Source organism: Salmo salar, chromosome 18 (genome assembly GCF_965601325.2).
Source record: "Salmo salar chromosome 18, fSalSal1, whole genome shotgun sequence".
NCBI lineage: Eukaryota > Metazoa > Chordata > Actinopteri > Salmoniformes > Salmonidae > Salmo > Salmo salar.
Window position 1 is genome coordinate 41,643,681 of NC_138308.1, and position 13,351 is coordinate 41,657,031.

Here is a 13,351-nt window from a genome sequence, read left to right on the forward strand (position 1 = left end):
GTTGGATGGTAGGGACAGGGTTGGTAATGACAGGATTGTAGGGTAGGGACAGGGTTGGTAATGACAGGATTAGAGGGTAGGGCCAGGGTTGGTAATGACAGGGTTGGATGGTAGGGACAGGGTTGGTAATGACAGGGTTGGAGGGTAGGGACAGGGTTGGTAATGACAGGGTTGGAGGGTAGGGACAGGGTTGGAGGGTAGGGACAGGGTTGGTAATGACAGGGTTGGAGGGTAGGGACAGGGTTGGTAATGACAGGGTTGGAGGGTAGGGAGAGGGTGGGTAATGACAGGGTTGGATGGTAGGGACAGGGTTGGTAATGACAGGGTTGGAGGGTAGGGACAGGGTTGGTAATGACAGGGTTGCACGGTAGGGACAGGGTTGGTAATGACAGGGTTGGAGGGTAGGGACAGGGTTGGTAATGACAGGGTTGGAGGGTAGGGACAGGGTTGGAGGGTAGGGACACGGTTGGTAATGACAGGGTTGGAGGGTAGGGACAGGGTTGGTAATGACAGGGTTGGAGGGTAGGGAGAGGGTGGGTAATGACAGGGTTGGATGGTAGGGACAGGGTTGGTAATGACAGGGTTGGAGGGTAGGGACAGGGTTGGTAATGACAGGGTTGCACGGTAGGGACAGGGTTGGTAATGACAGGGTTGGAGGGTAGGGACAGGGTTGGTAATGACAGGGTTGGAGGATAGGGACAGGGTTGGTAATGACAGGGTTGGATGGTAGGGACAGGGTTGGTAATGACAGGGTTGGAGGGTAGGGACAGGGTTGGTAATGACAGGGTTGGAGGGTAGGGACAGGGTTGGAGGGTAGGGACAGGGTTGGTAATGACAGGATTGGAGGGTAGGGACAGGGTTGGTAATGACAGGATTGGAAGGTAGGGACAGGGTTGGTAATGACAGGGTTGGATGGTAGGGACAGGGTTGGTAATGGCTGTGGTGCTAGATTTATCCTCAGAAGTTGTTCGACTCCTCCAGTAGCCCCGTGTAACACCCACCTGGGTGATGTTTCCTCTGCTGCAGAATCGGGTGCTAAAAGCTCTCCACACATCAGTCCAGAGTTCTAGTCATCCTCATTACAAGGCAGTCGTCTGCCATCTCAGCAGTGCAGTTCTCTTACGCTTTGGCTGGTGAAACGTCAAGCTGTCTCAAGAATGCATCTTTTAAATGCAAACAGTCGGCTGACTAGCTAGCACTTCGAGATTCCATCATTTCTGCAATTCCCATACTCAAGACAAGTAGATATATTGGATCAAAATGATATTAGTTAAAGAAAGAAAAATCATTACAATGAACAAACAAAGCAGGTAAAATCAGCCGCAGTGTTTCCTAACGTCAGTAATAATGGTGTGATGCTCTCTGGTTTCTCTAGCTCCACGACTTTGCCAAGTTGAACGATAACGTTTTCTACGTGTATAACGATATCGAGCACTTCAAGGGCGAGCCTCAGAGGATGACCATTACCTGTGAGGAGGACATCAACGTCACAGAGGAGGTCTACAGGAGACCTCTGTTCACCATGCCACTCTACAGGTTCATAGTCACTTCCTCTTTTTCACTCCTTCTTTTTGGAATATTTTAATGAGTGATTAGTTTCTTTTTTTTTCTTATTGACACAATGCAACATGCTGTCTGCTCTCTCTCTCTGCTCTCTCTCTCTGCTCTCTCTCTCTGCTCTCTCTCTCTCTGCTCTCTCTCTCTGCTCTCTCTCTCTCTGCTCTCTCTCTCTCTGCTCTCTCTCTCTGCTCTCTCTCTCTCTGCTCTCTCTCTCTCTCTGCTCTCTCTCTCTGCTCTCTCTCTCTGCTCGCGCTCTCTCTCTGCTCTCTCTCTCTCTGCTCTCTCTCTGCTCTCTCTCTCTGCTCTCTCTCTCTGCTCTCTCTCTCTCTGCTCTCTCTCTCTGCTCTCTCTCTCTGCTCTCTCTCTCTCTGCTCTCTCTCTCTCTCTGCTCTCTCTCTCTCTCTGCTCTCTCTCTCTGCTCTCTCTGCTCGCTCTCTCTCTCTGCTCTCTCTCTCTGCTCTCTCTCTCTGCTCTCTCTCTCTGCTCTCTCTCTCTGCTCGCTCTCTCTCTGCTCTCTTTCTCTGCTCTCTTTTTCTGCTCTCTCTCTGCTCTCTTTCTCTGCTCTCTCTGCTCTCTTTCTCTGCTCTCTTTTTCTGCTCTCTCTCTGCTCTCTCTCTGCTCTCTCTCTCTCTGCTCTCTCTCTCTCTGCTCTCTCTGCTCTCTCTCTCTCTCTGCTCTCTCTCTGCTCTCTCTCTCTCTGCTCTCTCTCTCTCTGCTCTCTCTCTCTCTGCTCTCTCTCTCTGCTCTCTCTCTCTCTGCTCTCTCTCTCTGCTCTCTCTCTCTGCTCTCTCTCTGCTCTCTCTTTCTGCTCTCTCTCTCTGCTCTCTTTCTCTGCTCTCTTTCTCTGCTCTCTTTCTCTGCTCTCTTTCTCTGCTCTCTCTCTCTGCTCTCAATTCAATTTCAGTTTCTCTCTCTGCTCTCTTTCTCTTTCTCTGCTCTCTTTCTCTGCTCTCTTTCTCTGCTCTCTCTCTTTCTCTGCTCTCTCTCTTTCTCTGCTCTCTCTCTTTCTCTGCTCTCTCTCTTTCTCTGCTCTCTCTCTCTGCTCTCAATTCAATTTCAGTTTCTCTCTCTGCTCTCTCTCTGCCCCCTCTGCATTCGGGAGAGGCGAGGGAGGAGAGATCGGTTGCGTCTTAAATGGCATGCCATTTGATAAATCTAGTGCACTACTTTGTCCAGGGCCCTATGGGGAATAGAGTGCCACTTGGGAAGGCCTCCTGTAGCATCCTGTTAGTAATCAGATCAGAGGAGCCAAAGCTTGTATTGAGATGTAATGAACAGCCAGCTCCAGTCCTCTCCAGACATGTGTACATGTCCCCTCTCCTTCCCACACAACCATCTGGATCTGAGGGATGACCCCTATAACGTCAACAAAGAAAATGTTTGATTGTGCCTTTTTAACATATATGTGTGTGTGTGTGTGTGTGTGTGTGTGTGTGTGTGTGTGTGTGTGTACACAGTAAAGACCTAGTTATCTGGTGATAAAGACAGGGAGCAGAACAGGCCTCCTGGGTGTGGGATTTATCTCTGTACTCTGGAACTCCCTGGTGGGCTGGTTTGTTTTAGACCCATGTTTCCCAACCGCCATTGGTCAAAAGTAGTGCACTACATAGGGAATAGGGTGCAAGTTGGGACACAGATATGATATTAGTAACCAGTTGTCTCTTATTACTGTCTGTCTCATTCCAGGTCAATGTTGTCTTCCTATGTTGTGACCTACATAAAGGCAATATTGACAAAATAGATGGGATTTCTCCTGTGAAAACACAATAACACTCTCTCTCTGTTCTTTCTCTCTTTCTCTCTTTCTCGCTCTCTCTGTTCATTCTGCTCTCTTTCTCTTGCTCTCTCTCGCTCTCTTCTTTCTGCTCTCTCTCTCGCTCTCTCTTCTTTCTGCTCTCTCTCTCGCTCTCTCTTCTTTCTGCTCTCTCTCTCTCTCTTCTTTCTGCTTTCTCTTCTTTCTGTTCTCTCGCTCTGTTCATTCTGCTCTCTTTCTTTTGCTCTCTCTTGCTCTCTATTCTTTCTGCTCTCTCTCGCTCGCTCTCTTCTTTCTGCTCTCTCTCGCTCGCTCTCTCTTCTTTCTGATCTCTCTCGCTCGCTCTCTCTTCTTTCTGCTCTCTCCTTTCTTCTCTCGCTCTCGCTCTCTCTCTCTCAGGTACTACCGGCTGCCACTACCGATGGAGGGAGCACCTCTAGAGGAGGATTTTGATGCCTTTGTTACTGTTCTCAGGGTGAGGAGGGTTCTTAGTGTTCTCAGGGTGAAGGTGGGGTTCTTAGTGTTCTCAGGGTGAGGAGGGTTCTCAGGGTGAGGAGGGTTCCTAGTGTTCTCTGGGTGAGGAGGGTTCCTAGTGTTCTCTGGGTGAGGAGGGTTCCTAGTGTTCTCTGGGTGAGGAGGGTTCTTAGTGTTCTTAGGGTGAGGAGGGTTCTTAGTGTTCTCAGGGTGAGGAGGGTTCTCAGGGCGAGGAGTGTTCTTAGTGTTCTCAGGGCGAGGAGTGTTCTTAGTGTTCTCAGGGTGAGGAGGGTTCTCAGGGTGAGGAAGGTTCTTAGTGTTCTCGGTGCGAGGAGGGTTCTTGGTGTTCTCGGTGCGAGGAGGGTTCTTGGTGTTCTCGGTGCGAGGAGGGTTCTTAGTGTTCTCGGGGTGAGGAGGGTTCTGAGTGTTCTCGGGGTGAGGAGGGTTCTGAGTGTTCTCGGGGTGAGGAGGGTTCTTAGTGTTCTCGGTGCGAGGAGGGTTCTTGGTGTTCTCGGTGCGAGGAGGGTTCTTAGTGTTCTCGGTGCGAGGAGGGTTCTTGGTGTTCTCGGTGCGAGGAGGGTTCTGAGTGTTCTCGGGGTGAGGAGGGTTCTTAGTGTTCTCGGTGCGAGGAGGGTTCTGAGTGTTCTCGGGGTGAGGAGGGTTCTTAGTGTTCTCGGTGCGAGGAGGGTTCTTGGTGTTCTCGGTGCGAGGAGGGTTCTTGGTGTTCTCGGTGCGAGGAGGGTTCTTGGTGTTCTCGGTGCGAGGAGGGTTCTTGGTGTTCTCGGGGCGAGGAGGGTTCTTAGTGTTCTCGGGGTAAATCCTCTTGTATTTGTCTTAATGTAGTCACACTCAAATAAATATCTTCCTTTTCCAGTAATATATTGGAGTGTGTCTTCCTCGTATGTGAAACTACCTTCTTCATTGAACTGTTTGTTGATTTGATGCACCATCCGATAACTTTTTATATCCTGTCCTTAAGTGGTGGTTGAGCGCGATGGCCCCGCCTTCTTTCATCTGCTAGAAACATCCTGAGGATGATCTGTACTTCCAGTTCCAGGTCCTTACAGGCTCTGATCTAACAGCAGTGACCCGGCAGGGCTGCACCTGGACAGGATGTTCTGTACTTACCCTGATGTCTTTACGGGAGACATTAAATATATTCATGAGTGGAACATTCTAGAACACCTGGAGATTCTCAACCAGGTTCTGAGACGGAAGATGGGAGGTTGACCCCACTCTCACACTGTGCACTGCTGTGTCCCATCCATCACCAATAACCATAATAGTTATTCTGAAAATGACATTAAGCCTCACATCTAACTTTACACCTTCATCTGTACAGGATGTGATTTCTGTCTGTCTGTCTGTCTGTCTGTCTGTCTGTCTGTCTGTCTGTCTGTCTGTCTGTCTGTCTGTCTGTCTGTCTGTCTGTCTGTCTGTCTGTCTGTCTGTCTGTCTGTCTGTCTGTCTGTCTTAGCCTAGCCTAGCCTAGCCTAGCCTTTTTGGAGTGACTAGTGACAGGCAGACTGTCCAGTTCTCTGTGGTTTTAAAGTGGTTGTTTCCAGTAGTTAGGGAATAGGTTGGTATTTGGGACAGAGTGTTATTCCTGCTGCTGCTCTGTCTGTCTAGCCTTTTTGGAGTGACTGTTTCTCTAGTGACAGGCAGACTGTCCAGTTCTCTGTGGTTTTAAAGTGGTTGTTTCCAGTAGTTAGGGAATAGGTTGGTATTTGGGACAGAGTGTTATTCCTGCTGCTGCTCTGCTCTGTTTCATCTCTGTCTGTCTGCTGAGTGTTTGTTTCTCTGTCTCTGTCTGCCTGTCTGTCTGACTGCAGCTCTACAGTGTTTGCTAGGTCTGTGATAGCTTCCTGATACGTTTCTTCACACTTCCTATTTCAGAGGTTGAAAGGGAGGGGTTGGGGGGGTGTGGAAGCCTGGTCCCAGATCTGCTTGTGCTCTTGTCAACTTGATTGCTTTCATCATCAAACCATGGCATGGCAATGAGTGACAAGGAGTTGGCATGGTAACACAGACTGGCTCAGGCTAGGGGGAGGAGCTTCAGTTCAAAAACAATCTAAATCACATGGCGCCAAATGTACGTCACATTTCTGGTAGCAGCTGCACTAGACTGCTAAACAAACAGTGGTTTTATTAAACGTTTGGTGATAATAGCAGCTGGTTAAAAGGCAGTCGGCCTGTCTTTTTCTTTCTGACAAATGGGAATCCTCCAATAGTTTGGTCACATGGTCAGGGTGTAGCCTGGAGACCAGCAAGACAGACACTCCCAATTCCTTTTCAAATGTGTGTGTTGGTTTAGAGGACAGCTAGAAACTCCGGATGAGTTGGTCAAATAAAGTTAGGAGAGATTAAAGTGCAACTTTTTCATTTGTATGTGGTGTTTTCTAATCCCTTGTATTTGTGTTGCGTGTTTTCAGGAGAGCCCCAACCTGTCTTTGAGAAGGGATGTTTCCAGGCCTCTGCCTGCCCTGTTGTTCAGCTGTCAGGTGGGGGTAGGGCGGACCAACCTAGCCATGATCCTGGGGACCCTGGTCCTCAACCACCTGAAGACAACCCAGGAACCACCACAGTAAGACTGGACTCAACCTCTGCAACCAAACTGTACCCTTTCCTAGAGATACACTACATGGCCAACAGTATGTAGACACCTGCTCGTCAAATATCTCATTCCAAAATTATGGGCATTAATATGGAGTTGGTCCCCCCCTTTGCTGCTATAACATCCTCCACTCTTCTGGGAAGGCTTTCCACTAGATGTTGGAACATTGTTGTGGGGACTTGCTTCCATTCAGCCACAACAACATTAGTAAGGTCTGACACTGATGTTGAGCGATTAGGTCTGGCTCGCGTTCCAATTCATCCCAAAGGTGTTTGATGGGGTTGAGGTCAGGGCTATGTGCAGGCCAGTCAAGTTCTTCCACACTGATCTCGACAAACAATTTCTACATGGACCTCGCTTTGTGCACAGGGGCATTGTCATGCTGAAACAGGAAAGGGCCTTCCCCAAACTGTTGCCACAAAGTTGGAAGCACAGAATCGTCTAGAATGTCATTGTATGCTGTAGCTTTAAGATTTCCCTTCACTGGAACTCAGGGGCTTAGCCCGAACCATGAACAACAGCCCAGACCATTATTCCTCCTCCACCAAACTTTACAGTTGGCACTATGCATTCGGGCAGGTAGCGTTCTCCTGAGCTTTACTCCACTCCAGCTAGTCCTGTTCTGTGAGCTTGCGTGGCCTACCACTTTGCGGCTGAGCAGTTGTTGCTCCTAGACGTTTCCACTTCACAATAACAGCACTTACAGTTGACCAGGGCAGCTCTAGCAGGGCAGAAATTTGACAAACTGACTTGTTGGAAAGGTGGCATCCTATGACGGTGCAACATTGAAAGTCACTGAGCTCTTCAGTACAGGCCATTCCAGTACCATTGTTTGTCTATGGAGATTGCATGGCTGTGTGCTCAATTTTATACACCTGTCAGCAATGGGCGTGGCTGAAATAGCCTTATCCTCCAATTTGAAGGGGTGTCCACATACTTTTGTGTATGTAGTGTATTGCCAGGCCGTCATTACATGTAAGACATTGTTCTTAATTGTCTGGTAAAATAAAGGTAAACATTCACTATGAAACTGATCCAGATTATACCCAGAGGGCAACATTTGGCACGTGACGTGTTAATGATGTTTTCTGTTTGCAAACTGTTTTTCTGCTTGAGTGAACATCATTAGAACCAGATTTGCCCACTGGGTAGGCCTATATTTCAATCAAATGATGGATTGATCAGTGTCATAATAAACCAGTGGTGATGTAGTTAAACTGTAATGAAGCGTTTTAAAGATGGCTGCCTGTCCGGTTTGTTATTGTTTTCAGAGTGGAAGAGGCAGAAGCCAAGCCCCTGTTCCAAGTCATTCAGACCCTCATCAACAGACTACCTGAAGGACAACAGGTCATGGAAGAGGTGAGGGATCCTGAAATGTGTCATCTAGTTAGATGCATAGCGATAGTTCCCAGCATCTAAATCATTCTGTCCCTTTGGTTCTTCAGGTTGACCAAGCGATCGCTCTGTGTTCAGAAATGCACAACATAAAAGAAGCGATATATGAAAATAAGAAGAAGCTTGAAGCGATCGGAGATGATTATCAAATTCAGGTGGGTTTATGTTTCAGATTGATCAAAACGTTATCAGTACCCTATGATGATGTTGATACAGTAATATGATGCTGCAGTGCTTAGCTAGTATGTTATGATTCTAGGGAAGCAATACCAAAGACTACTGTCTGACTCCTTGATGTCTGTCTCTTCTAGGGAAGCACGACCAAAGACTACTGTCTGACTCCTTGATGTCTGTCTCTTCTAGGGAAGCACGACCAAAGACTACTGTCTGACTCCTTGATGTCTGTCTCTTCTAGGGAAGCACGACCAAAGACTACTGTCTGACTCCTTGATGTCTGTCTCTTCTAGGGAAGCACGACCAAAGACTACTGTCTGACTCCTTGATGTCTGTCTCTTCTAGGGAAGCACGACCAAAGACTACTGTCTGACTCCTTGATGTCTGTCTCTTCTAGGGAAGCACGACCAAAGACTACTTTCTCCACAGAGCCATCCAGAGCCTGGAACGCTATTTCTACCTGATTGTGTTCAACGCATACCTTCATGAACAGGTAAGGTTTTGTCCCAAATGGCACCCTATTCCCTTTACAGTGCACTACATTTTACAAGGACCCATAATGAGTATTATCTTTCACCCGTACATACAGGCCAATGTTATTTAGCATTGACCCTGCTTGTTTTCTGTCTGTCATTGTCTGTGCTTTGAGATGACAAGTGTCCTGTTTTTACCAAACGAATACATCTCAATCTTTGTCTGTTTTTACCATGGAAAACAAAGACATCTCAACCTTTATTTCCTGTTTTTACCATGGAAAACAAAGATATCACAACCTTTATTTCCTGTTTTTACCATGGAAAACAAAGACATCACAACCTTTATTTCCTGTTTTTACCATGGAAAACAAAGACATCTCAACTAGAGGTCGACCGATTATGATTTTTCAACGCCGATACCGATTATTGGAGGGCCAAAAAAGCCGCTGCCGATTAATCGGACGATTTTTTTTTATTTTTTATTTATTTATTTATTTTATTTTTTTCTTCCCTTTTTTTCTTTGTGATAATGACAATTACAACAATACTGAATGAACACTTATTTTAACTTAATATAATACATCAATAAAATCAATTTAGCCTCAAATAAATAATGAAACGTTGAATTTGGTTTAAATAATGCAAAACAAAGTGTTGGAGAAGAAAGTAAAAGTGCAATATGTGCCATGTAAGAAAGCTAATGTTTAAGTGCCTTGCTCAGAACATGAGAACCTATGAAAGCTGGTGGTTCCTTTTAACGTGAGTCTTCAATATTCCCAGGTAAGAAGTTATAGGTTGTAGTTATTATAGGAATTATAGGACTATTTCTCTCTATACGATTTGTATTTCATATACCTTTGACTATTGGATGTTCTTATAAGCACTTTAGTATTGCCAGTGTAACCGTATAGCTTCCGTCCCTCTCCTCGCTCCTACCTGGGCTCAAACCAGGAACACATCGACAACAGCCACCCTCGAAGCAGCGTTACCCATGCAGAGGAAGGGAAACAACTACTCCAAGTCTCAGAGCGAGTGACGTTTGAAACGCTATTAGCGTGCACCCGGCTAACTAGCTAGCCATTTCACATCGGTTACACCAGCCTAATCTTGGGAGTTGACAGGCTTGAAGGGGTGGGTATAATTTGTGGAACGTTCCAACAGGAATCTGTTCCAAAAAATGTAAAGTAAAAGGTTGCCAACCAACAACGCATACAAAGCAGCAACACATACAAACCTAGCTAACTAGCTGCCGAATAGGCATCAACTCACCATGTAGCTTATTCTTAATGTTTGTCCATAGGCAAACAGACATGTGAGGACAGACATTTTTCAGAATAAACGTGATGAGTGAAAAACGCAATGAAATAGACCACTCCCTACCCGGTATCTTATTCTGCCGCTATACAACTTTTTATGCGTTGTTTTTTGGAAACCTTGTTATTTACGAAGTTTTTGGAATAGATTCTTGTTGGAACGTTCCACAAATTATACCCACCCAGGTTGAAGTCATAAACAGCGCAATGCTTGAAGCACAGCAAAGGGCTGTTTGAATGAATGCTTATGAGCCTGCTGCTGCCTACCACCGCTCAGTCAGACTGCTCTATCAAATCATAGACTTAATTATAATATAATAAACACACAGAAATACGAGCCTTAGGTCATTAATCTGGTCGAATCTGGAAACTATAATCTCGAAAACAAACGTTTTTTTCTTTCAGTGACATACGGAACCGTTCCGTATTTTATCTAACGGGTGGCTAAGTCTAAATATTCCTGTTAGGCATTGATGTTTATGGTTAGGTACATTGGTGCAACGACAGTACTTTTTTCGCAAATGCGCTTGTTAAATCAACACCCGTTTGTCGAAGTAGGCTGTGATTCAATGAAAATTAACAGGCACCGCATCGATTATATGCAACGCAGGACACGTTAGATAAACTAGTAATATCATCAACCATGTGTAGTTAACTAGTGATTATGTTAAGATTGATAGTTTTTTTATAAGTCTAATGCTAGCTAGCAACTTACCTTTGCTTCTTGCTGCCCTCGCGTAACAGGTAGTCAGCCTGTTAATCCTTGTGGAGTGCAATGTAAGGCAGGTGGTTAGAGCGTTGGACTGGTAACCGAAGGTTGCAAAAACGAATCCCCCCTGAACAAGGCAGTTAACCCCCGTTTCTAGGCCGTCATTGTAAATAAGAATGTGTTCTTAATCTGACTTTCCTAGTTAAATAAAGGTGTACAAATTTTGGGGGGGGAATAATAATAATCGGAAAATCGGTGGCCACATTTACCGATTACCGATTGTTATGAATTGGCCCTAATTAATCGGCCATTTCCATTAATCGGTCAACCTCTAATCTCAACCTTTATTTCCTGTTTTTACCATGGAAAACAGACATCTCAATCTCTACATCTGTTTTGTGGTGTTGCAGTATTCTCTTGGCTTTGCGTCCAACTTCAGCCAGTGGCTGTGTGCTCATCCCTGGGTGTACCGCCTGCTGGCCTGTATGGACCTATCAGAACTCTCCGCTCCGCCTGATCTCGTCACCAAGGGAGCCCGCGTTCTGGTGAGAACCTCCCACCAAATGACATCACATCACACTCAGTCAGACCCACTGCAGAACATGGAACTCAGTCAGACCCACTGCAGAACATCACATTCAGTCAGACCCACTGCAAAACATGGAATTCAGTCAGGCCCACTGCAGATCATGGAACTCAGTCAGGCCCACTGCAGAACATGGAACTCAGTCAGGCCCACTGCAGAACATGGAACTCAGTCAGGCCCACTGCAGAACATGGAACTCAGTCAGGCCCACTGCAGAACATGGAACTCAGTCAGGCCCACTGCAGAACATGGAACTCAGTCAGGCCCACTGCAGAACATGGAACCCAGTCAGGCCCACTGCAGAACATGGAACTTAGTCAGGCCCACTGCAGAACATGGAACTCAGTCACACCCACTGCAGAACATGGAACTCAGTCACACCCACTGCAGAACATGGAACTTAGTCAGGCCCACTGCAGAACATGGAACTCAGTCACACCCACTGCAGAACATGGAACTCAGTCAGACCCACTGCAGAACATGGAACTTAGTCAGGCCCACTGCAGAACATGGAACTCAGTCACGCCCACTGCAGAACATGGAACTCAGTCACACCCACTGCAGAACATGGAACTCAGTCACACCCACTGCAGAACATGGAACTCAGTCAGACCCACTGCAGAACATCACACTCAGTCAGACCCACTGCAGAACATCACACTCAGTCAGACCCACTGCAGAACATCACACTCAGTCAGACCCACTGCAGAACATCACACTCAGTCAGACCCACTGCAGAACACGGAACTCAGTCAGACCCACTGCAGAACACGGAACTCAGTCAGACCCACTGCAGAACACGGAACTCATTCAGACCCACTGCAGAACATGGAACTCAGTCAGACCCACTGCAGAACATGGAACTCAGTCAGACCCACTGCAGAACATCACACTCAGTCAGACCCACTGCAGAACATCACACTCAGTCAGACCCACTGCAGAACATCACACTCAGTCAGACCCACTGCAGAACATCGGACACTCAGTCAGACCCACTGCAGAACACGGAACTCAGTCAGACCCACTGCAGAACACGGAACTCAGTCAGACCCACTGCAGAACACGGAACTCAGTCAGACCCACTGCAGAACACGGAACTCAGTCAGACCCACTGCAGAACACGGAACTCAGTCAGACCCACTGCAGAACACGGAACTCAGTCAGACCCACTGCAGAACACGGAACTCAGTCAGACCCACTGCAGAACATGGAACTCAGTCAGACCCACTGCAGAACATGGAACTCAGTCAGACCCACTGCAGAACATGGAACTCAGTCAGAACCACTGCAGAACATGGAACTCAGTCAGACCCACTGCAGAACATGGAACTCAGTCAGAACATCACACTCAGTCAGACCCACTGCAGAACACCGGAACTCAGTCAGACCCACTGCAGAACACGGAACTCAGTCAGACCCACTGCAGAACACGGAACTCAGTCAGACCCACTGCAGAACATGGAACTCAGTTCATGTTTGTTTGCGTTGTGTAATGAATACATTCACCGGAAATCTAACTCATTATCGTATTGACTTACGGGGGTGTGTGTGTGTGTGTGTGTGTGTGTGTGTGTGTGTGTGTGTGGTGCGCGCGCGCAGGTTGCTCATGAGTACCTGTCTCCAGACATACTCAGCACAGTGAAGGAGATGAAGGTGGCTAACTTCAGAAGAGTTCCCAAGATGCCCGTCTACGGCATGTCACAGCCTACATCAGAGGTATGATCAACACCAAGCCCGTACCCTATCACATTTGGTCAACGTCCAAAATGCTAGTTTCAGCCATTTCTATCTTCAGCAGACATAACATTTGAAGATGTCCCAGTTGATCCAGTAAGTTGTCTGTGAAGCTGAACTGAAGCGTATCTGCTGGGTTGTGTGTTCTGTAGGCGACGGGTGTGGTGTTGACCCACCTGACGGATGAGAAGAGGAAGTACAGCCACGTCCTGTGGGTCAACCTGCAGGAGGAGCTGGTTCTGGAGGGGAACGGACAGGTCTTCACCCCCAGAGAGCCGTCCTGTCTGGAGCAACACATCCCTGTCCCTGCCACAGACCCCACACAGATTGAGGTACTACTATACACTATATATACAGCTGTATGTGGACAACCCTTCACATTAGTGGATTTGGCTATTTCAGCCACACCTGTTGCTGACAGGTGTATAAAATCGAGCCCACAGCCATGCAATCTCCATGGACAAACATTGGCAGTAGAATGGCCTTACTGAATAGCTCAGTGACTTCCAAGCGTGTAGCGTGTTAAAAATGGTCTGTCCTCGATTGCTAGAAAATAAAGGAAA

At 47.1% G+C, this 13,351-nt stretch overlaps 1 protein-coding gene across 4 annotated transcripts in view; it reads left to right on the top strand.

Annotated features, from left to right (window-relative positions):
- LOC106577339 (paladin) overlaps nt 1-13,351 on the top strand; it is a 173,770-nt gene that overhangs the window by 94,287 nt on the left and 66,132 nt on the right. For all 4 annotated transcript variants that reach the window (XM_082964976.1, XM_082964975.1, XM_082964978.1 and 1 more), the window contains 9 exons: nt 1,376-1,536; nt 3,713-3,788; nt 6,220-6,371; nt 7,673-7,760; nt 7,847-7,951; nt 8,368-8,463; nt 10,879-11,013; nt 12,654-12,770; nt 12,941-13,120. In XM_082964976.1, the coding sequence (XP_082821102.1) occupies nt 1,376-1,536; nt 3,713-3,788; nt 6,220-6,371; nt 7,673-7,760; nt 7,847-7,951; nt 8,368-8,463; nt 10,879-11,013; nt 12,654-12,770; nt 12,941-13,120 (1,110 nt within the window). The remainder of the gene's footprint in view (nt 1-1,375; nt 1,537-3,712; nt 3,789-6,219; nt 6,372-7,672; nt 7,761-7,846; nt 7,952-8,367; nt 8,464-10,878; nt 11,014-12,653; nt 12,771-12,940; nt 13,121-13,351) is intronic.